The sequence below is a fragment of the Rhipicephalus sanguineus genome, chromosome 1, assembly GCF_013339695.2.
Source record: "Rhipicephalus sanguineus isolate Rsan-2018 chromosome 1, BIME_Rsan_1.4, whole genome shotgun sequence".
In the NCBI taxonomy this organism is placed as follows: Eukaryota; Metazoa; Arthropoda; class Arachnida; order Ixodida; family Ixodidae; genus Rhipicephalus; species Rhipicephalus sanguineus.
The window spans coordinates 175538496-175562741 of NC_051176.1; the positions used below are offsets into that span (position 1 = coordinate 175538496).

The following is a 24246-nucleotide window of genomic DNA, read 5'->3' on the forward strand; positions in this document are numbered from 1 at the left end:
TGCGACTAACGCACACTTGGTCACCAAAGCTGTGTTTTTTTTATATTCCGCAAAACTGTCGGAAAATTTGTTTTCTTTCCTCTATCACTTTTCTTTTAGGGGCGAAGCTCCTCTTAGTCTAACCTTGTCACGTCTCCGTTGTCCGGCGTAACCACCTTTGCAAACTGCCCACTACTTCGTCTTTGCAAACATCCCACTACGACCAATCACCGATCCTTTGCAAACTGCCCACTACTTCGCCTTTGCAAACATCCCACTACGATCAATGACCGATCCATCACTTCACCGACCATAAAGCCGTTATAATAAAGGGGGAACGGAAGCCACGTCTAGCTACCACTTACGATTAACAAAATTTCTTGTATAAATATATACAGTGTTTGTCACGTCTTTGATGATGTACTGGGCTATCGCTTTGTTTACTGCTGGGCGAAACCACTGAAGATTTCACGGTGTAACCATGATTGCTTCAGGAGCTTCGCCCAAGCTCTTCATCATTCACCCGTGGATATGCTGTGAATTTTTTTTTTCCGTCTCCCCTGACTGTTTACGCTTAGCTCTTTGGTGAGGTCTGTATATACGACGGAAGGTGCCGCTTCCTGCACAATGAGTGTTCAATGCTCATGCATTAAAGTTTCCGTTCCACACTCGAAATCGCAGCATTTCCAGCTGGAAATCAGCAGATGACAAAGCCGTCCCCCAGATGACGTCCCCAGAGCACCGTTCACAGCAACGCCTTCGGAAGTGCGCACGAGGCCATATAAACAGGAAGTGTCCACCTACGCGACGTACTCTTAATTTTATTAGCACCGCGGAACATTGTAACGACAGGTGGAGTCGATCAAACAAATATAGTGCATTGCGTGTCTAAATAGCAAAGTTTTCGTCCTTTTATTCCGGCTTTCGTTCTGAGTTCTGGGCTGTGAACTCGAGCTAATAGCGTGGAATTTCTCTTGCGCGGAGCGCCTCATTGTACAGCCGTGGTGCCTAACACTTCGCCTATGTTCTTATTCGTCGGCAGCAAACAACGGAAGCAGCAGCGAAGGTGGAAGAATCGAAGTTCAAGTCCAAGTATCCGACGAGCACAAGGCCCGGGGGACCCCTACTCTTTCGGAAACGACTGCAGAAAGGAGTGAGACCCGCATGGCAGTCACATCAGAAAGTCAGGGCAACTGGGAGGTTTTACATTTCCACTAGCCAAAGGCTCCCAAATAGTCTTCGTACTGCTACAGAGTATACGGGGTGTTTTTTTGTTTCGTTTTAGGCAATACAAACTTTTTGTAAAAATCGTCCGACAGTAAGTCTCCTGTCGTTTTCTCGTACGAACCCTATATACGTTGAGGCGGGATAATAATATCTGGGGTTTAACGTCCCAAAACCACCATATGATTATGAGAGACGCCGTAGTGGAGGGCTCCGGAAATTTCGACCACCTGGGGTTCTTTAACGTGCACCTAAATCCAAGTACACGGGCCTCAAACATTTTCGCCTCCATCGAAAATGCAGCCGCCGCGGCCGGGATTACGTTGAGGCGGGAGTACTTTGCCCACATGAAATGACACTGTTGTGACTGATTAATAAAAACTCGTTATTTAACTTAATTATTTACTTGAGGGCAGTTGCTTATATTAGAAAGTAGTAGTACATCACAATTTACGGCATACCCAGTTTTGAGAAATCGCAAAAGTTGCACGTAATTCGAGATATCCATAATCGAATGTTAAGGGCGATATCGAAACTGAACGCGCTCGGTACGCACAAAACGCGACAACTCCATTACGTCAGACGAAGTACCCGTGACAAGGAAGTGACGAAAATTGAATGAAGGCGCGTCGTGGCCGTATCTTTTCGTGAAAATGGCAAGTCATCTCACTTGTGCCAGCAGATCGCCTTTGCGAGTGGTGTTTGGTGCTTATGTTTCTTTCGAGCTGTGCGCAAGAAAACCGCAATATCAACCTTTTCTTTCCCTGTGCCAGAGCACTGCGCGGGCCCGGCCCGCGGGCCGGGCCGGGTCGTCTGAAGCATTTTCCGGCGGGCCTGGGCCGGGCCCGGGCTTGAGGCTACGGGCCGGGCCGGACTCGGCCCGCTCATTAAAAGGCCTAAGTCGGGCCGTCGAGCGCACGCGAACGTTATGCATTCTGTGCCAAGCTGAAGTGACACGTGCAAATAGCTGGCTCTTAGTACACTCTTAAAAAAAAGTTAGTAAAAAGGTTGTAACTGCAAGCAGATAGGTAGTAACTGCAGCGGTTACTAACTTTCTTGGACCGTTACTAACCTTTTGCTACCTGTTTACTACCTACGTTAGTAAACAGTTACTACCTGCAACCGTTGCTAACTTTTTCCTACCTGTTTACTACCTACGTTAGTAACTGCAAGCAAATAGGTAGTAACTGCAGCCGTTACTAACTTTCATGGACTGTTACTACCTTTTTCCTACCTGGCCGTTAACTATACTTAATCTAAAATTGTAGTTAATAACTATTGTGTTAATTTATAACTGTAATAGTCTCGACACATCATTTTAAATCGAAAACTGGTGAAGAAAATGTCCGTGGATCAAGAAAAAAATATAAATTTTCTTTTTAAAATTACCCAACCGCGATTTCTAAGCATCATTCTCCTATTCTGAAAACGGAGGAGCAAAAGTTAATGAAGTGTAAGCAAGTGCTATATGCGTTTTAGTACACAATATAAATTCCAACAAGCTAGCATGACAGGCGGATGTGAAAGAACCACAGGTGGTTAAAATTAATTCGGAGTCCCTCACTATACGGCGCGTCTCATAATCATATTGTGGTTTCGGCACGTGAAATCCCAGGAATGATTATTATTAGCTTTTTACTGTCTATGTATACTAGCACATGAATTCATTTAAATGCACTGAGGCTATGTTAGTGGGCTTAGTACCTTGTCTCGGCCGCTGTACATAATATTTTTTTGCGGCAGTTTTATAGCAAATAGACATGACATATTGTTTCTTTTAATACGGTTGATTAAAAGTCTTGTGCTACGTCCCCAAGCGCACATAATCCGGTGATAGGGTAGGGTACTTTAGGGTCACACTTTTTTATAATTCATCGTGAAACACAGGTGCTCACCGGTACCAGTCGTGCATCTCGAATGTAGGGGCCATAAATACGAGTCGCTTAGTAAGTACTGTCGCGTAGTGAACTTGTTGAGTCGGTGTATTCTTCTAGTTCATGACACTCCACGCAAGATTAGCCGATGTTGTTTCGTAGTGTGGCATTATGAATTTGATCACTGTTAATAATGTGGCAAAATGAACACGTTAGTGTCAGTTACTACTTTTTTTTACAACCTTTATTTTACTACCTATGGTTAGTAACAGCTAGGGTAGTAACAGTTACTAATTGCTGTTAGTAACGGCAAAGGTAGTAGCAGTTACCACCCTTGCCGTTACTAACTGCACTTACTAACAGGGTTGTAACATATGTGACAAGCCGTTACAACCCCAAAGTTAGCAAGTACCACTACCTTTTTTTTAAGAGTGTAAAGCTTAGCAAAGAAAATGGAAAAACAGTTGAAGTTCCATTTATTTATTTTTTTCGCCAGTATAATAGATTATATCTATTCTGGTGCATTTATTTTATGCTGTATTCTCATGAATTTACCTGTGTGTGTGTGTGTGTGTGTGTGTGTGTGTGTGTGTGTGTGTGTGTGTGTGTGTGTGTATATATATATTCGTATGCTAAATGACCACCTGATAGGGCAAAATCGTACGATTAAAGTAAATACATGCGCGCCCTGGATAAGTTTAGTAATGCACGCCCGGGCCGGGCCCATGCTTGGAACCACGGGCCTGGGCTGGGCTCGGGCTACATAAAGCGGGCCCGTGCAGTGCTCTACCCTGTGCAGCATAAAACTCAGGGCCAGCAGCTGCGGCGCTTCTTCTAGCAGACAAGCGGAATAGTTTTTCGCGCCTGCTTAAATTTAAGAGACAAGCATCACCCATCGCACCCAATGAATAAGCTGTCTACTTGTGTATTTCAGAATGCTTGCCGATTTTCCTGACCAGATTCTGCTTTGGCGTGCCTTGATTAAAATTTCGTCACTTCCTTGTCACGTGCAGTTCCGCTCTTACATAACAAAGAGGCCGTGTCCCTTGCTCGCCGGGCGCCGTCAGTTTCGATATCGCCTTTAATATTCGATGATGAAAATCTGGACTTACGTGGAACTTTTGTGATTTCTAAAAAAAATGGGTATGCCATAAATTGGCATGCACTAAGACTTTCTAATTTGAATGACTGCCTTCAAGTGAATAAGTGAAAAGTTAATTAACGACCTTTTGTCAATTAGTCGTGTCAATGTCATTTTAGTTGCGGCAAAGTATTTCCGCCTGACATAGAGTTTGTGTGCGAAAACTACAAGAGCCTGACTGTCATAGAATTTTCATGAAAAGTCTGTATTTCTACAAAAAAAAAAAAAAACGCCCTGTATAAGCCGTGTTCGTTGTGTACCGGTTCATTTTGTCTGGTCCTAAAACATACGATCAAATCTCAAGAGAAGGTTTCGTACTTTGTCAATCGGCGGAGTGTCGCAAAAACAATAAATTATTCGGTCGGTCAGGGGCTTAGTGTTTTAGAGTGTCGGCAGATCTCGTCTGGCACTACATACATTTACTGGGACGAGCACTTACGCCCTCGTACCACGCTCACATCGGCAGTTTAACGTAGTCTCTATGGGAGAACGTAAAGAGTTTACTTACGTAGGTAATATTTGTAGTAGTCGAGGGTCTAAAGATATGCATAATGGTTGTTCAAGGTCTTGATGACGCAGTTTCAACTGGGATAATATAATGCCAAAGATAGAATAGGTCCGATGAATACAAAGCTGGCGTAGAAGATAATTAATGAGACCGAGTTTGAGCGTTTTGTAAGCGGGAGCATGACTGAAACACAGTAGTACAAGAGAGACAAGGCAAGCCCGAATGACCAAGAGCTATAGCTGGTTACTAGAAGAGATAACTGACGGGTACGTGAAATCCAAGCATGACATCTTTTATAATGTGGCCTTTTGGGGATAACACATCCAAAAGAAATGATTTAAAAGCAAACTGCAAAGAAGCTTCACCGATTGTAATGTTGAAACTAAAAAAAAAAAAAAAATCAGCTGCGGGGAATGGGTCAGAACATAGAACATTAATAAGCTGCATGATTTCCGAGTGTGTTCAAATCTCGCGGCGCGCTCAAAACATCTGCACGCTGTGGTATGGGGTTCGCGTCACGTCCGCTAACCACAAGGTACAAGCGCTGTCAGCTCAGCTGCAATATAAAGACATTTAATAAGAAAAATGACCAATTATTAGCTAAAGTGGATGCTTGGGCGAGTATGTATTTGTGTTTAAAGGGGTGGTGCCACCAAATTTGGGGATTGCGCGTTCTTTGCTGTAAACGTTTCCTATAGCTCCAGAAAGCATGATACACGCACCAAGATTCATGTATTCGCGCTAAATAATTTAATATCACCTTTTGATGTGGACAACTTTCGGTTTCAGTTTCTGGGCGCCGAGGTTGGGCAGTGACGTAGAAGTGTAGGAGCTTGGTCACGTTACCACACAAGGCTGTGACGCACTTAACCAGGAAGCGATCGAAACTCGGCGAGTGATGTAGCAACCGATGCTTTGCTGATACTATAGTGAACTAATATATTCTAGTTCACTACAGCCGGTACATACGTTGCGGAGGTGGCGGAGGTCCGGCAGTCGCTCACGTCACTACAGCAGATCTGGTGTGACGTCACTACAACTTTCGTTGCCCATCCTACAGAGCTACGTCAGTGTTAGCGCGCTAGCGATGGGTCTCGGTCGGGAGAATGGGCATTTAGGCACACTTTGGAAGTGAATTAAAATATATTCTAAACGTTTGCTGTGTCCGACCCTTCGTGTGGAGTGTCCTTGCATACAGAGGAAACCCACAACAGGCTTGTTATAGCCTCGAAATTTGATGGCACCACCCCTTTAAGTGAGCAAGTTACAATAAATACACTTGACATACCATAATAGCAATTCATAGCCAATGATTCGGTAATTTATCAATAAAAGCTTTCATGAACTATATATGAGTAAATGTACAAAGTTACTATTTCTTACTCAATACGGTAATAAAATTATGGCCATAAAGGTGACCTCTTTTGTACCTCATCTAGTCAATAAATCTCGCTAACTGTATGACGCTGTTCTGCGCAGGAACAATGACAAGCAGTCTGCTTTGATATTTGTCTTACTGGACCACCGATATACTAAACGGATCTTTTTGAATACCTCTGTGAACTTATTACGCCTAAAGGCAGGCTTTCGAATAATGATAATAATAATAATAATATTAATACGTGGACAATCGTATGCAATCCACAGGGCTACCAGTGTATGTAAAACAACAAATAGTGATGAACAATGAAATTGTCTAGCGATAACCACCCCTGCAGACGTTAACACCTGTCAAACAAACGGACGCAACACGGCGCTCACATGCGGTCTTTATACTTACCAGACGGGGCGATGCTTGAACATTAGGTTAAGAGAGCATCATACTTCTTTGAAGGGATTCGCGCATTCGTACCTTGCCTAGCACTGTCGCGATTGTGGTTTCTGTCCTCCGGTGTTTCATAGTACGACTGCTCTTCAGACATCGTGAAAAGTTATCGCGCGAATTAATGGAGGCTTACTACGCCTACGCGATAAAGAAGGGACACGATTGTGTGAGCCAGCCCTCTATTTAGTTACTTGATAACGAAGTTGCCTTATTTTGGGTAAATATTAGGACTGCCTCGTGCCAGCGAATTTGTCTGCGTGTGCAACATAATGTTCATCCTTGATTTTTTTTTAGTACCCGAGTTCCACCTGGATGATGGCTTTGTCATATCTTCCCATGACATCTGCGCATTTTACCTTCTTGAATTATTGATCTGTTGTGTTCGCCTAGGGCTGGGTTTGGTCACGTTTGTGTGCGTTATATATGCGTGGTTGATCCACTAAACTTGTACGCGGACGTTGTGAAGAAGTTAGAGGAGGACTGAGGGAAGACGAGGAAGATGAGGGTGTTCTAAATAAAGAACGTGGCTGACACCATAGTCTAGCCCAACGTGTATTATTACAAATTGGCGCAGCCACGTATAGTTCCTGTGTGGACATTCAAGTCAAGATGTGGGTGGACTCCACCACTGGAGCAAATCAACGCGGTGGCATCCGGATCTTGGCTGCAACGCCTCAAGATTAAGAGGAACAAGCTCTTGGCCAATCCCCCAGTGTGGGTATGAGCCATGTGTAGAGGCTCATCATCATCCGGAAGCAGTGAGCACTGACGCATTTGTCTCCTACATATATAAGCACTAAAACGAGGCTCACTCCAGGTGATTTAATTGCCAAAGGAACAGTGAGGACCAATATGAAACTTCAAGGTTATGAGAATTTTGTTCTGACTCCAGTTGGAAACTACGCGAAGCCTGCTACCGTTGCTTCGCCTGACAGTTTCGTCGAGCTGATCAACAAGTTTCTTGAAATGCAACGGGAACAGAACAGGCAGCAAAATGATTTAATGCGGTTGCTTGTAAACGTGACCGAACGAATAAGCGGACCGAGTCTCGAACATGTTTGACGGAGAGTCTCGCAGTCCCGAGTCCTGGCTAACATTTTACGAATATGCATGCAATGAAAACTAATGGCACATTGACGAGGATAAAGCGAAAAAACATGCGATTATTCCTCTCGGGAATAGCGAAGAGTTGGTACGAGTTGCGTGTCACCGCTCACAGCAACAAGCCATGGACAGAGTGGAAAGAAAGTTTTATCCGCTCTTTTGGCGAGAGCAAGGTGTTGCTATGGGACAAAGCGATCGCATTCAAGTACACGTCTGGATCCGCACTTTGCTATTTTTATGAGAAAAGGCGGTTGCTCCGGCTGGCTGACTCATCCTTGCCTGAGACGTCTGTGGTTCCGCTTATCATCCATGGTTTGAGTCCGGACCCCCAGAAGCAGATATAAGTGAGAGGACCAAAGACGGTTGAAGACCTTCTGCGGGGAATGCGAAACATCTACCTCCAGGACCTAGGAACCCAGCGTAAAACCATGACAACTGCTGCAAGGTGTACAGGGTCCCACACGAGCTGATGAAAGACGCCCCCTTGCAAACTGGAAGTCTACCGCAACGCGTGTGTCGTTTTTAACCGACCAGGGAGACTCGGACCGTAATGAGGAGCTAGATGACGTGACAAAAAGCTGAATAAAGCGGGTGTTCTGAACAAAGAACATGACTGACACCATAGCCTAGCCCAACGTGTATATTATTACAAAAAGATGTGGGTGGACTTCACCATTCGAGCAAATCAACGCGGTGACATCCGGATCTTGGCTGCAACGCCTCAAGATGAAGAGGAACAAGCTCTTCCGGAAGCAGTGAGCACTGACGCATTTGTCTCCTACATAAGCACTAAAACGAAGTTCACTCCAGGTGATTTAATTGCTAAAGGAACAGTGAGGAGGATGAGGTGTTCTGAATAAAGAACATGGCTGACACTATAGCCTAGCCCAACGTGCATTATTACAAATTGGCCCGCCAATTTGTAATAATACACGTAGGGCTAGGCTATGGTTTCAGCCATGTTCTTTATTCAGAACACCCTCATCTTCCTCGCCAGCCCTCTATTTAGTTACTTGATAACGATGTTGCCTAATTACATTTTGGGTAAATATTATGTATTGCATCATGCCAGTGAATTTGTCTGCGTGTGCAATATAATGTTCATCCTTGGTTATTTAGTATCAAAGTTTCACCTGGATGATGGCGTTGTCATCTCCTCCCATGACATCTGCGCATTTTACCTTCTTGAATTATTGATATGTTGTGTTCGCCTAGGGCTGGGTTTTGTCACGTTTGTGTGCGTTATATATGTGTGGTTGATCCACTAAACTTTAGCTGATAGTCAGCGCCATGTTGCGTCCGTTTCTTTGCCTTTCGTCTGTGTCTGTCGCGCTGTAGCTACTATAAAGCTATACCACCCCGCCCAACATATCCATCTTACGTGTCAAACAGTCGTTTAAGCGCTAAAGTTTCGGTTCTTTCGCACTTTGGTTACATGCTTTCATCTATGCTGGTATATGCACGTAGTCCTTTATAACTTACGAGGAACGCTAAAAAATATGCAAATATGAAAGGCAGGTTTGCAGTTCCCGTGCTGGCTCCCTGTGACGTCGTAAAATTTTAGTAGTGCCTGATCAGACATTAAATGCCTCAAAAATGCTAAGTTATGCTCAGATCAGTTATATACCTTTCTGCATAGGCCGTACATTGGCTTAGCGGCGATGGTGTTGCTCCCTAAGCATGAAGTCGCAGGTTCGATTACCGGCCACGACAACTCCATTTAGATAGGGGCGAAATGTAAAAAAAAAACATGGCTGATCCCTCCGTCATAGGAATCGGTATCACACGAAAGTGAAACGTGTCTTCACAAGGGTAGTTAAGCGTTTATTGTGCACTATTTCGCCGCAACGGCGAAGCAATGAACGCGATCGCAACAAATTGGAATGTAACGCGAAGAACGGCAAGCAGCTCGAAACTTGCACAAAGGACATACGAAAAGAACATACACAGGACGAGCGCGAACTAACAACTGTCACAGTTGTTACTTCTTCGTGTTTGGGCAGCGCGCTCCTTTAGCAAAAGCGGCCGCTGCAGCGAGCGAAGTGACCTTCGTGCACTCTAACTTCAACGTAAACTTGCGGTGAAAACATAAGACGTACAAACCGCCCCCATCAAGAGATAAGCGCGCGCGCACGGGCGACCACGCCCTTTAGTGCAAAGTACAGATGGGGGCACGCGCGCATCGCAACGAGCGGGGCGACGACCTTCAAGGCACGCCCTTCGCTCCATCTCGCTGGTGATAACGAATAACTGCCTCCCAGCTCTGCGTACCGCCAGCGGTAAATGGTGTATGTAAACAGCTCGCCGTTAGTATGCTGAAGAACGTAGGCTTTGTGGCCGAGTCGTTTCGCGCTGCAGAGCGAGGGGTTGTCTGTTCGAGTCCCGGCGACGGCACTTTCCCTTCTAGTTTTTCCTTTGTCGCCTGTTAGTGTATACTTTACAACGTCATATCCTTGAGGGAAATACGTCAGTGAAGGCTTGGTGGAGCCCGGCATAAACCACTTTCGTATTAAACAAAAAAAAAAGGCCATGTTATAGGTGCACGTGAACATTTTTAAAAATCCAAGGTGGTCGAAATTAGGAGCTTTCCCCGACGGCGTGCTTCGTAACCATATCGTGATATCGGTGCTAAAAGTGCACACTTCAAATATACAAAGGAGCCACCTTCTGACATTAAGTTATTGCTGCTTCTTATTGCATGTGCGCAGCAAATGTATTTCGACTCCGGAGACTATTACATGGCTAAGGACAAAACCAGGAAAGCGGTTCTGCAGGTGGCCCCAAGTATCCCCACTATCCTCCAGAGCCCCACGGGGAAGATCATCCCCACAGTGGAGTCAGTGCCATCGCGCAATACGTCGCCAGTGCAGAGCAAGCTGGCGTTGGAGCCTTCTTCCGGTAACAGGTGCGATATACCTGCCCTACGGGGCTCTGCGTGATGTGTCGTGAAAGTCATATACTCGTTATCTGCGGAGGTTGAACGAAAGAGACGTAGCACTCGGGCGATGTGCTTTGCTCCAAATTAAGAGCGCAAGAATGCGATAAACCCGAACTGGTCAGGTGTTATGTCCACCTAGCTTTACATTTAATCAATTTGATTATAACGATAATTGCTGCCTTGCCCTTTGTAGAGCGCGATCGAAAGGAAAATCTGAATAAAAGTTTGCCACTGAGGCGAGGTACTCGCTGTCGGTTGTAATCTATCCTACAGGTAGCTCGCATCCCACCAGTGCTCCAAACGTCGTTTAGTTGTCTCCACCGTCTCCAACTAAGGTTGTTCTTGCGGAACCCCGGAAAACTGCAGCGCCATCGCCAACAGTCGCTGCTGCTGCTTTCCATCGAGCGGCGTAGTGAAGGCACTGCAGTGAAGCAAAATATGCTGTATAGATTCTTCATCCAGGGCGCAAAGCGGGCACGTTATATCGAGGTTGGGCGCGCACCTCTATCGAAGCAGTCGTGTTCGCAGCATGCCGGATCTGGCTTCGCATAGGAAGTGGCCTGTCTGAGTTCTTGTATAGTGGCTCTTTTTCGTAGATATCTTCCTTTGGGACTCAAAGCAAGTTTCATCCTTGCATCCCAGCTTTCCTTTTCGACCTCTTGGAATTCTTTCCTGACTTTGCTTCGCCTATATAATTTCGGCGGCATGATTCGACCCCGCACCGCTCGGCACGGCGTTTCGTGCGAATCATGCATTTGGTGGTGCATTTCAGGTTGATGTATTTGAACATCTCACGGGCCCGGCATCCGTCCAGTAGCTGGCTCAACCGTCACTCGTAGACGAGTTTGGTAACAGCCTCTAGAGCCTCAAAGGATGACCAGCCCACATGTCGCCCTGCATAGTTAGGTACGCCGTGGACCCCCCGTACTGTACTACCCACTTAATAACCCTCTACATTTTCAGCGACTGGCGTATCTTGGACGACAGACATAGTACACTGCTTGCGAACGTCAGGGCCAGGACCGAAACTTATTTCCATAGTTCTCTGGCGATTTCAAATACGTTTAGCGTCTGAAAAGTGCTCTGGAGCTTAAGAAAAGGCGCTCTTTTTCAGCGCCTTGGGCCTCAGTTCGGCCTCATAGTGGTGTGTATTTTGCTGCTGCAGACAACGTCATTCCCAGGTATCTGTAGATGGTTGCCTATTCTACAGGGTCTCCCTGGGCCGTGAGCCTGGTTTGAGTGCATTGACTGGACCCCTTTTGGCTCAACACATCCATGCAGGCCGTTTTTACAGAGTTGAAGCGTAGGTCCAAGATGCAGAACTATCGATGGTACTATCGATAGCTGAGTCACTATAGAACTATCGATAGTGAAAAATAACCCCGCCACGGTGGTCTAGTGGTTATGACGCTCGACTGCTGACCCGAAGGTCGCGGGATCGAATCCCGGCCGCGGCGGCTGCATTTTCGATGGAGGCGAAAATGTTTGAGGCCCGTGTACTTAGATTTAGGTGCACGTTAAAGAACCCCAGGTGGTCGAAATTTCCGGAGCCCTCCACTACGGCGTCTCTCATAATCATATGGTGGTTTTGGGACGTTAAACCCCATATATTATTATTATAGTGAAAAATACTATCGATAGCGCTATCGATAGTAAAAAATTTGATGGTACTCTCGATAGTATAAAATAAACAGCACAGACTGACTACAGAATAAACTTGGTTCTCCTCGCGCCTTGTACATAGTGGAGCCATAGGAGCAGGTTAACGGGCAAGAAAGTTGACATGATTGTGTTCTTCGCCCGAGTGCTTTGCAGATGCATGATCATAAAGTCAAACTGTTCAGCTGTAGCGGAAAGGACGCCTTTACATGTGGTGGGACTGCGCGGCTTCAAAGTGACATTGCATTTTATGATTTCAAAATTGAAAAAATATCAAGAAGAGTTTTGTAAAGTGTAACTGGTTGCTTTTGGATACGAGTTTATCGATGGATATATTACGCCATTTTCACGGCGGAAATTATTTCGTTGCCAAAAATTGCTCACAAATAAAGCGAAGCTGGTAGTAGGCTATCGCAAATATTTGGGCAATATGGCCGGCCAGAAACCGCATCATTATTTACACCACTAGCTATAGTATTGTCACGTGGTTGTTACGGTGAAGAATGCTGCAGCAAGACTGGGAAATACAGAGCCCTTTATTTAGCCGAACTTGTGCCCAGAAAATGAAAACTCAGAATACAAGCGATACGTGCTGCGCACTGATAGCGGCGGGAGCAGTCGTCAGCCGTTGGGTAATCTGATCATCGGTGGAACGCGTCGGCCTTTATACATCACTCATCAATCCTTCCAGCGTTATCGCTGGTGCTCGCGTAAGCTCTCGAATAAACTTGACTATTCGCGTCCGGCGCGTAATCTTAACAGAATGGTTTCAATTAGATGCGAAGCATCTTATTGTGAAGCTTCTCAAACATTACGGCGCGGTCTGCGCCAAACGTTGCTAACACTCTTTGTGGGTGACTGAACCCGAATACGTCAAAACAAAGCAACAAACACGCGTGGCAGTAATATCGCTAGTAATAATAACGATGGAACTACCGATTGCACTATCGATAGTTTGTCGATAGTAGCACTATCGATAGTTTGTTTACACTATCGATAGTTTCAAAAAAACTATCGATACTATCGATAGTCAATTTACCGATAGTTCTGCATCACTACCAAGCGCTCGTGCTTCCCCTAAACATACGTTTACCAGCTAGTACAGGTCCTTTGCATTGTCGGCCAGCAGCACAACGTCGTCGGCATATCGAACAGGGCTGGCAGGCGACACTCTTCTTAGGTTGAATCTCGTGTCGCTTTCTGTCAATTTCCTCTCCATGCCAGTAACAAGGAGCATAAAAAACACAGGCGAGCTAGGGCATCATACTGACGCAGCTTAGATATCCTTACCAGTTGTCAAGTTGCCCCGATCGCCGATTTATTACTTCTGTACAGTGCCTCTAGGACACGGTGCAAGAAATACTTCAGGTGAGCGAACGACGCAGAGGGAGCGCTTGTTGGAGAGAGGCGGATTATGTTCTCGTTTTCCGCGTGCCGAGAGATGGCGCGCCGGACTGAGGACCGTGGTCGGCTGCTGGCAAATTCCGCAAAGCACCTCCGGCACGTGGGCGACGGTTTCCAAATCTGAAAAACCGAGTTATCGCGCGATAACGACGGCCCGTTTCGTCGCTCGTCGCTGCGCAGTGCACTTTCGCGCATATGGGGTTTGGCCTTCACAGTTCACGTGCTACGTTAGCCGTGCAGTGCATGCACTTTTTCTTGTTGCTGCCGTTGCTTTTTGAGCTCGTTTTTGAAAACGTCATAGTGGCCAAGTGTTTTTGCGCTGTTGTGCCCTTTTGCAACAGTGGCTACAAATTTTGCAAAGAGAAGTGAAGAAAGGCTTCAGGCATGGAGGCGTGCGATACCACGAAAAGATCGCGTCTTATTAGTAGACAACGCCTGCTTATTTACCTTAAATGTGACAAGTTATCGTGCAACACCGAATCGCACACAGTCCTCTCGAGCTTGGACGCTAGGTCGCGTAGCTTCTCAGTGATAGAAAAGTTTTACCCGAGATTTACTTAAATTCTTAAAAAAAAAAAAAAGACCCATAGGACCGGGACGCTCCTTTAATAAAGTGAAACCAACAATGGCATGCGTTTGTTTAATTCTAGTTGCGAAGTTTAATGTCACAGGACTACAAAGTTTAAGATCCGGTGCGGCATTTTGAGATGCTGAATTAATTTTGATTACCTGGGATTCTGAGGTGCGCGAGAAATCAAAAGAAACTGGATATTCCTGCATACCGCTCGTTTCGTAATCGCCGCGGTAGCGAACGTTTGACAAACGGACATGCTTCGCCTCGGCGACCGTATCAGTGGACTGAACGTGATAAGAGGGTGCTATTTCCTGTACTAAATACTTCAGGCACCGTTGCATTCGTCATATTCGCTATATGCACACTGGTTAACTGGAAGAGCTTCAACAGTAGGCGCAGGCTCCGGCCGCTGTGCACAGGGTGACGTTGCATCCGCTTGAACGGGTCGTAGAGTGCCTCGATGCGCGCGGTCGTCAAGCAATGTTGTACACGTTCCTCTAAAACAGGAACGACCGTTACAAGTTCCCTTAATGCGAAAGGAACGCGTTCCAGTTACACTTTGAACATTGGAACGTGTCGTTACTTTTACGTTACATTTGATTTTTTTTAATTAAAACATAGTGTCTGATAATAATGAGGCGAAATGAGTGAGCAATTTAAAGCTCACATAGAACTACATATATTACACGATCTTGAACATCGCCGGCAGCAGGTTATATGAAGATCAAAAAAACCTAAAGACGATTTTTTTTAGAAATCGCCGGATATACTCCAGACATATATAACTGCAACTCTGGTGCTCGCCTATTACAAGTGCAACACATGGGCCACTCTTCACGTCGTTCAAGTGCAGAGTCAATATACTACGCTTCATATGTTCAAAGAAATTTCCTCAGATGCACCAGTATAATTAAAGTTCTTGGACATGAAACCACATCGAAAGGGACCACACGTAGGCGTTCAATCAGTACTGATTCAATGTTCCAGTATTAGCGGAAAATAATGTCCAGGATACATATTCGCTGCTTAATAACCTCCCTGATCGAACTCGGCGAGAGGTGCATCTCAGTGTCGGGGTCCGAAAGACGATCGTGTTTTAGTTCTACGACAGTAAGGCTGCTGTCGTTTTCGCACAAGCAGGGATGCAACAGCTGCGCCAAAACCGTGAAATTTGTTAAAATTACGCCACGCTGCGCCAAAATGCCCGACCAGCTTAAAATTTTCTCAGTTGCGCAAATTTGAGCGAGAAATGGAGGCGGCGTTGGTCATCTACAGTGTGGGCATCGTCATCCAATACAGACGCGCAGACCCTAACCCTAACACCTTTGGAAAAATAAAAAAACTCTCCGCAAGGACGAAGCAATGAATGCGATAGCAACAAATTGTAATGGCATACGAAGTGAGGCTGGCAGCAAACTGTTTTGTATCCGATCTCGCGTAACTCTACAAAACGTTTGTGTAAGATAATACGGCTGCTCCAGGGAAAGATGCTTTTGCTGCACAGTGTCTTCGCATTGAGAGCTTAGTACGTAGCAGAATATACGAGCCGCCCGCTGATGGCTGCCGAGATAGCGCGCGCGCCAGCGATCGCAACCGCGCCCTTAGAATCAAAGCTCAAAGTTGGTGCTCGAGCGACAGCCCCCCCCCCCCCCTGCCCCCCTCTCACGTCTTTTCATGCTCGTTCAAGACGGGCGGGGAGTTTCCTCTATGCTTCGGTAGCAGGCTTCCTGAGCGGAGTGGTGTTATCGCATGCGCCCTCCGAGCGCGGAGATGGGCTGGCTCGTTTGATATCTGCTTCAGCCACGTTCGTCGCCTGCATTCGCGCGCTTTTACCCGCGGTAGAACATACTATGCACAGGGGTATGTTATCAATTTGGACTTTATACGGGAGATGACGGCAAAAACTTGTCGAGAGTGTCCATATAGTTGCTATCGCAATAGAAAAGGACAGTAGTTCTCAAATTTCCTGATGCTTGTTTTATTGCGTGCATAACGCTTTTTAAGCCACTTTTGCCGCAGTACAACGGTGTCCTACGGAAAAGCATACTGAGATTTAGAAGGGGCTATTAGTGCTAGCTGTCAGGGACACAGCACATTTTGTTCCTTAATTACTCATTCGTGTATGCGCCGTGTAATTACAAGTACTAGCATGATCGCTGATGTATAAAAAATTATTGGCAATCATTTGGAGCTGTTGTGTATGGCGTTTCTGCGGCCTTGAGGAACAATAGACAAAAGCGTATGCCAGTTTTCTTTCTTTGCTACCCCCACTTGCTCCTGCTTTATGAATCTCCCAAATTTCCAGGTTGCCACACTGCAAACCGTTTCACACCCTTATAGGTGTATTTGCGATAAAACACCTATCGTACACCCTTTTTTTCTGTCAATATTATCCGGAAGGGTGTAATGTCTTCTTTGCACACCCTTCGCACACCCTTTTCTTATTTTTGGGTGTACAATGGGTGTATGTTCTGTTAAACACCCATGGGTGTTCTTTGAATTTTACACCTATGGGTCAATTCACGCATTGAATTGACCCATAGGTGTAAACAGGTATCGTTGTACTGCTGAATGCAATTAACTGAGACACTGAACACCACGGGCAACGCCTCCTGAAACCACGGGTCACCACCCTGTTCGACAGAGCGTCTTGGCACAGGATACTGTATCACGAGGCACCTGAGTGTGAAGCTACCTGCTCGTGAATCAGTAATGGTTCACATTGGTTTGCTAAGCTTGCCACTAAATTTTCATTCATTTAGTAGTGCATCAGAAGTCTGCTGTAATTACAAAGACGCATGTATTTTGCCTACTTTATTAGGCAAGTGGTAGTGAAAATAAAATATAGCATTGTCGTGCCTGAGGTTCTGAATGCATTGAGTCAACTGATGTTACTTATTTTGAGCTCACATATATTTAAGTATTATATATATATATTTATATATATAGTATATATATATATAGTATATATTTATATATTTAAATCGTTTCCAAAATAATTTTATTTATTGCTTGATTGGATTGACACGTTGAATTAATGCCCGAAATACATTCGGAATAATATATGTATTTGTTTAGCATTCATAAGCATTTGTTCAGTTTAGAGATAGTTGGCTTCACTGCACTGTGATCATCGCAAACACCTCTCCTAACGCATACATATACAGTGAAATCTCGTTGACACGATTCTGCATAATACGTTTTTCAGCCTAATACGTTCTCCTTTTATTTCCTGCCAACATCCCTTGAAAATATTGCATTTTCATGTGTTTAATACCATCACACTTTTGCCAAAACTGGATAATACGACCGCGAAAGTGGATCTTGACCGATATATCGAGAAATCCTGCGTTTATTCTTCGCTATGACAGCTCCCACCGCGTTCCAACAACTCACGATCTGCGCGTAGCAGAGTCGCTGAGACCACAGCAGCATCAGTTTAGCGGCGAAAAGATCATCTTTTCTTTGAGATTATATATATACATATATATTGCCGCTTTGTGAGGGCCCCCCGTCCAGTGAAGCGAGACTTTAAGCCCTGCTTGTAGTCATGCAGCCCTTCGTCGCAATGCTTACTGCGATTCGAATACACTGTGTAAAGCATAACAAAACATAACACTGCCGAAGAAAGCTGCGCCCACGCGACCCAACAACGGCCGGGGCGCCACCTCCTCGGCCGGCGCAGCCGCCGCGGCCGCCGCGCGTGCGCAGCGCGCGCAACAGCTCTATCACCACGTGACTTATGCAACGCGCTCAGACACGCCGCCGGACTCCATCGTTTTCTGCGTGTGTTGTGCGTCGCCTCCCGATCGGTCGAGTTTTGCAGTCGGTGTTTCGGTTGTTTGAAGTGTGCCTGTTCTGTGTGCTCGTCCTTTACCTTCTGCCAGTGCTGCTTATTACGAAGATGCACTATACTCAAAGGGAGACCTGCAGCTTCATGTCGTGGAGCACTCGAACTGAAACGGTATGTACCACTATCACGTTGCTACGGCCAGCGCTTTGTTAACTCCGAGAGCGCGATCTAATGCCGTTAACTAAGCTTTTCTTAACTGGTTGACGATCGGTGAGCATTTGTTAACGTAGCGAGCATATGTGAGTGCATTGTTTCATCGGGATGAAGGCAAAGTTGTGTGACATTAAGCGCGGACAGGCTTTGCTTTGTTTGGTGTTGAAAGCAGTGTGCGCATGCGCGGCTGTGATTCGGAGGGGGATTTGAACGCAGTTGTGGCGGTGCCCGCCTGTCGGCGGTGGTGTTGGAAAGGGGCCCCGGTCTCGATGAACCACTATTTTGATTTAACAATAGTTGGGTTGTGACGGCGCTTCTTACCTCTAAGCGTCAAGCGTGTCTAAGGCGCGTATGCTTCGGCCTGTTGGTAATTCAAGTGCATTTTTTGTCGCACAAGAAAAAAAAAAAAAGAAACAGGACAGGAAACAACGACGTGGTGTCCGCGTCGTTCTTTTCCGTCCGTGTTCGTTTTGTGCGCTAAAACTACCGTGATGCTCGGGTTGATGTGTGTGGGTCATTTTAACGCAGCATGTTGCTTCGTTTTAGGTACGCCGCGCGAAGCTCGCCTAAGTGCTAATACATTCCGTTTCGTTAAATTCGTACCGATGTTTTAATTCATCCGTAACATAGGTTTCCTGATAATGCCGGCACCCGTGCACGGGGAGCCGTTCGTTAAACTTGACTTGTGTTCGAATGAATTTTTCATGTCTATGTGTGGCCGAATCGCCTTAAATACCTGAACTGTGCTCGAGCATCAGTGTGCACTTAGACGTGCGCAGGGTTCCCCATCAGGGGGGAGGGAAGTAGGAAGGTTAATCGCTGCCCCCCTTCCCCCGCCTTACTAAAAAGTCAAAGTATGGTGGCAGACATTGCGCCCCCCCCCCCCCTCTGTCTGAATTGACTAGGGGGGGCGCACCCTCCCCCCTTCGTGCGTACGTATGAGTGCCCGCGTTCGAGCACAATTTATTTTATTCTGTTTGTTTCCATTATGTCTAGCTTTCATTATTTTGTTGTGGTTATTAAGAGTTATATGCGCCTCGCCTCGCTTTGGCGTTGTAACTTCGCTAAATACTTTTACGTGTACAAACATTAAAAAACGCAGTTTGCACGACCACCTCCAATGATATTATTTGGTAAAAGACAAGCCTAATGATTTATAAGAGATTTTAAATTCTCCAAGCATCTTCAAGGCTGCAACTTGCAGCCTTGAAGAGAACTCCTTGTGCATAGTTTTGTTTTATATGCTTTTTATCGGTGTGCAGGAATCCTTCATGCCACTAAAGAATGCTCCTTTTTCTTTAAAAATGCGGATGATATTTGTCAAATAGTACTTTCTCTTTCCCAAACAAGCTAATTGCACGTAGAAAAGCTGTTAATTCTCTCCAGTTCCATATGGGGCATCTTATGAGCTTGATATTTGGATGGTACTATCGTGAGCAATATGAGCTCGAACATGCGAGCGCGTGGCGAACAGCCTTGAACCTTACGTCGGCTGATTCGCAGCGGCGGCTGTCGGAAACAACGCGGAAAGGGCGCCGCGCTTCCACTAGCTGTTGACCCTCCCGCTTCGATATTGATGCGAAACAGCATCTTAGAGAGTGTCAGAGGCCGCTAGCGGTGATATGAATTCCCATCAACGCGAACAGCCACATCAGACTAGGTAGCTGCTGAGATATCGGCTGTGACGTAGCCTGCCACGATGCGCAGGCCATGCTTGCGCATCGTTATCTCGGTGGTGTCGGCTGAGGATTTTGCCGCGCCTCATTTATTTATTTTGTTATCATTGCTAGCGGTCATTGGCACGCAATCAGCCGACATCTCGCAGCAACGCTAGCGAGGCGGGAGTACCAACAGTCAGCGGAACAGCGCCCCCCCCCCCCTATCCCCTCCAGTTTCGGCAACGCCATCCACGTATCATCCTATCTCAGTTTTAAGGCTATTTTCCACGTGCTCGCATGTTCGAGCCCATATTACTCATGATGGTACACGGTACAGAAACTGTTATTTACTGAAACAAATAATTGAAGTCTGCGTAGCGCTTTCCAGACAATGATCTTTTTATTTTTTATCATGCAGGGAGAGAGCGTTCCAATAACACCTTGCATTGTGTACGACGGCCCCGATCTTCCCCATGCAAGCAAGCTTTTCCTCCCTGTGGACAAAGAACTGCTCTTCAGCGTGTCCAATGCCGAAGAATGAGTAGCTGCACTCATGGCAGCACATTGGCTGTTAAATATCGACTGCCATCACAAGGTGCTCAACGTTCTCGTCGCTGTTGAATGGCTCCTTCTTGGCCAGTGGGTAATGACTCCGAGGACACAAGTAGTAAAGCTTCTGAACATTTTCAAGAAAGCCTAGAAAATAGGCCTTAGCTTCTGCTTAAAGTATGTCGCCACCTGTGATTAACTCGAGCTTAAGCCATAAAGTTATATTTTCATATGGTAACGAGTAGTTATTTGTTTTACATTATACAGAAACGAATACTATGGCGGTACTAGTATTTCATTTCAATTTCTTGCTCATTTTCTTGTGACATTTTAATACAAGCCATTTTGTCTGCCGATTTCAACATGTTCTCGCAGGTCATTCCACTTTGTGGTTATTGGCTTAGTTTTTATATTCAAACTACTTTGTGACTTTTTTGCAGTAGTTTTAAAATTGAGATCTTTTGCTATTGAAACTTTAGCTTAACAAAACTGCCAGTACTTGTCAGTGAAATCAGTGCATCGAATATTGTTTTAAAATTTATTTTTGAGCTATATGACAAGCTTTAAGTTTTGTCAATATTTTTTTAAAGAAATAAATACTCGTTTTATTCAATTACCAATGATTCTGTTGTCTTTGCTTGGAAAGGGATAATCTTTAAATTTCTCTGAACATGCCCGTGTAAAATTTGATTCCACTTTTGTTATGTAGGTAATGCTTCTGCAGGGCTGTCGTTGTCATAACGTCCCTATTCCCATGCATTTCCTGCATATTACCGCATTTAGCATGCGCTGCAACGTGCGCGTCATGGCCCGATTGCTCACTTTTTTGTGTTGGAGCCACAATCTATTGCTCTTGAGAAAGTGGGAAATATTTCATAATTCCAGCAATGTGCACAGTTTTCTACTTCACTCATGTACTTTCCCAGAAAAGAGATAATATGGAGGCCTGCTGTGGAAAACGACGTTCTGAGTCCTTATAATGTTGCGTGAGTTGTCACGGAGCATTGATACCCTGCTCGTGTATCAGCTACAGCTGTGTGATGGCAGTGTTTACCCTACTAAGAAAGTCGACAACAGGCACAATGGTGTGGGCACTGCTGGAATTTTGAAACTTTATCAATCCACTTTCTCATCAAAAGATTGCACATTTCTGAACTATCTCCTTAACAGGAGAACGACCAGAACGTACCTTGTGTGTTCCAGTTGATTTCAAACACATACACTGATGTTATGCAGCCCATTTAAGACGATGGCACCTTATTTTATCAACTGCATAAGTGCAGGTATAAGAAGTGGCACCAATATTTCCCTTCTTGGGAAGGGCAACTACGGTGGGAAAATTCATTCTGGGGTGTGCCCACAGGGACCAAGTGTCTGTAGTGCCCCAAGGGGGCTGACAGAGAAGGTTCGTTTGTGCTTCTCCCTGTAACTGCTATCCTTTCGAGGGCGGTTTCATCTATTACACCCCACTCGCACGGGTGTAGCTTGTTCTAAGGCCCATACTGCACTATACGGCTGTGTTACAATGAAGCATGTTAAATTGAATTCCTCATTATGAAGTGGAAATAACGCCCTTGCTTCATATTTTGACACAAACGCCTTGGTCATTTGTGCTCCATGTCATTTGTGCTCCTTGTTTGGCGGCATACGCGATGCCGCCCCGCACACTCGAGAAAGGTCATTGAATACCGTAGAATTTGTCTCGAATGTACGAGCTCTGTGTTTATTAAAGCTTGACTTTATTTTGTACTATTGGATAACTGTGTGAGCATCTTGCAATATGTGTCAACACATTTTAGGTAATAACTTTGTATTCAGTCACGATTGCACTGTATACGTAAGGGCCATATATGCCGTGCTTCATACGCATTATAAAATCTGTGCTGCTGCCAGGACTTTCCCTCTGTGGCAGGAGCCACTATAATAGGTCGTGCGCCCTGGAAAGGACTAGCTAAAGGGTAAGCTTTCTAGCGTTTCAATGGGAGCCAACTGGGAGGGGGGAACCACTCGAATTATGGAAATTTTTGCCTGGGTGTTTGGGTGTAATTGTGCATAAACACCCTAACGCCCTTTTTCTCGTTTGGGTGTAATGTGCTTTTACACCCTACACCTTTTTTTTCATTTGGGTGTAATATGCTTTTACACCCATTGGGTGAAAGTTTGAAATTACACCCATTGTATAGGTGTAATCCTGCTTGGTACACCTATTTTTTGGGGTGTAGGGGTGTGAGTTATAGACACCAAGTTACACCCATACGGGTGTAAAGTGGTTTACAGTGCAGGTTCGCAGGTCCACTATAGCATTTCCAATGCCTGTCGAATTATTTGACCGGTCCTGCAAATGCTAATGTGGACTTAGCCATTGTTCGCACTGTGGGGTGGCTCAACACACTGCTTTTATTGAAATAGCAGTGTTCATGTGCACTGTGCACGAATTAGCTGATGTTGGGTGGTTTTTACATATTTTTGTTTTCTTTTCTAAAAGTAAGCCCGGTTCTTTGTTATACAGCTCCAAATATGGGATTTCGGGCTAAGAAATTCAGGTTTTTTTTTTTCGTAACCTGCTCCAAATTTGGATTTTTGTGCTCCAAAAGCAACATTTTGCTGCTCCGAAAATTGCTCCAAATCCTATTTCGGCTGTTGCACCCCTGCACATGATCTTTACTTCGAGGCGGAAATACTTCGCCGCACCTAAAGTTGCATTGAAATGAGCAATTAACAAAACCTCGTTGATCAGCCCTTTAAATATTCATTTCGGGACAATTGTTGATATACAGCAGTTGCATACCCAGTTTTTATAAATACAAGAAACATACGTAACTTGACGTGTTAATCCTCTAAACTGAAGGCCCCGATCCAGGCGATATCAAAACTGAGCGCGCCGGGCGCGCAGGAAATGCCGCTGCTGTGTTACGTCAGACCGGAACTTCACGTGACGAACTTTAAGAAAAGGCGCGTCGCAGCAGAATCTGGTCAGCAGAATCTGATCCATTAAGGAAAAACTGTAAGAAAAAGCGCGCCCTTTCGGTGAGGCGGCCTTACAATGAAGTTCGAATGTGAAGTGAAATCTCTCCACGGTGTGTCCAGACTCTAGCACGGCCCATTGGTTGATGTCAGACTGGCTGAGACAAAACGAAAAAAGAAAAAAGGAAATAAACTATTTTCCGCACGTTGTCGCTCAAGGCGCCGCGCGCTTCCCTGCGCCCCCGGCGGGCGCCTTGAAGGGAAAACCATGATACAGCATAGTCATCTCACAGGCTAACAGTAGTTTCTCAAACCTCACGCGCTCGCCCAACCACCCTGCTCTGCATGGTGTGTTGCATGCGTGCACCTGCTCAATGCAGTGGATCGTTTGCCGATGGAACGCCGTTCCCTTTGCCACTTCGTAAACGTAACGAGTTACCGTTACATTTCCACCTATCCGTAAGGGAACGGCGGCGTTCCTCCGTTCCTCCAAATAGGAACTAGTTCCTGGAACGTCGTTCCTTGGAACGCCGTTCCGTATATACAACACTGTCGTCAAGGCAGCCTACGGGGTCGAAGTTGGTAGCGCCATCTCTCGGGCTGCTTGCGAAGCAGAACATAGTTGCGCAACGGATAGTTTTGGCGTTCGCTCACCTAAAGTATTTCCTGCACCGTGCTCTACGATTTGCCACATGTTTGCGGGAAGACCCTGCCCGGTGCTCCACAGTCATGAGCACGCGATATATCGAGAAAGGCCAGCATTAGATCCCTCTTCTCTCTTGCTGCGATCTCGATGGCTTGCGTCACAACAAAGAAGTTAATCTTCCAGGCATAGTGCA

At 45.6% G+C, this 24246-nt stretch overlaps 2 protein-coding genes across 4 annotated transcripts in view; one reads left to right on the top strand and one right to left on the bottom strand.

Annotated features, from left to right (window-relative positions):
* Positions 1 to 24246, bottom strand: part of LOC119402717 (N(G),N(G)-dimethylarginine dimethylaminohydrolase 1) — a 63971-nt gene that overhangs the window by 20451 nt on the left and 19274 nt on the right. The window lies entirely within an intron of this gene.
* LOC119402757 (cAMP-regulated phosphoprotein 19) overlaps positions 1 to 24246 on the top strand; it is a 28244-nt gene that overhangs the window by 2194 nt on the left and 1804 nt on the right. The window contains exons 2-3 of one of the 3 annotated variants that reach the window (XM_037669839.2): positions 1022 to 1132; positions 10364 to 10553. In XM_037669839.2, the coding sequence (XP_037525767.1) occupies positions 1022 to 1132; positions 10364 to 10553 (301 nt within the window). Of the gene's footprint in view, positions 1 to 1021; positions 1133 to 10363; positions 10561 to 24246 lie in introns of all 3 variants that reach the window. The other 2 variants (XM_037669844.2, XM_049417912.1) reach the window with 2 other exon arrangements.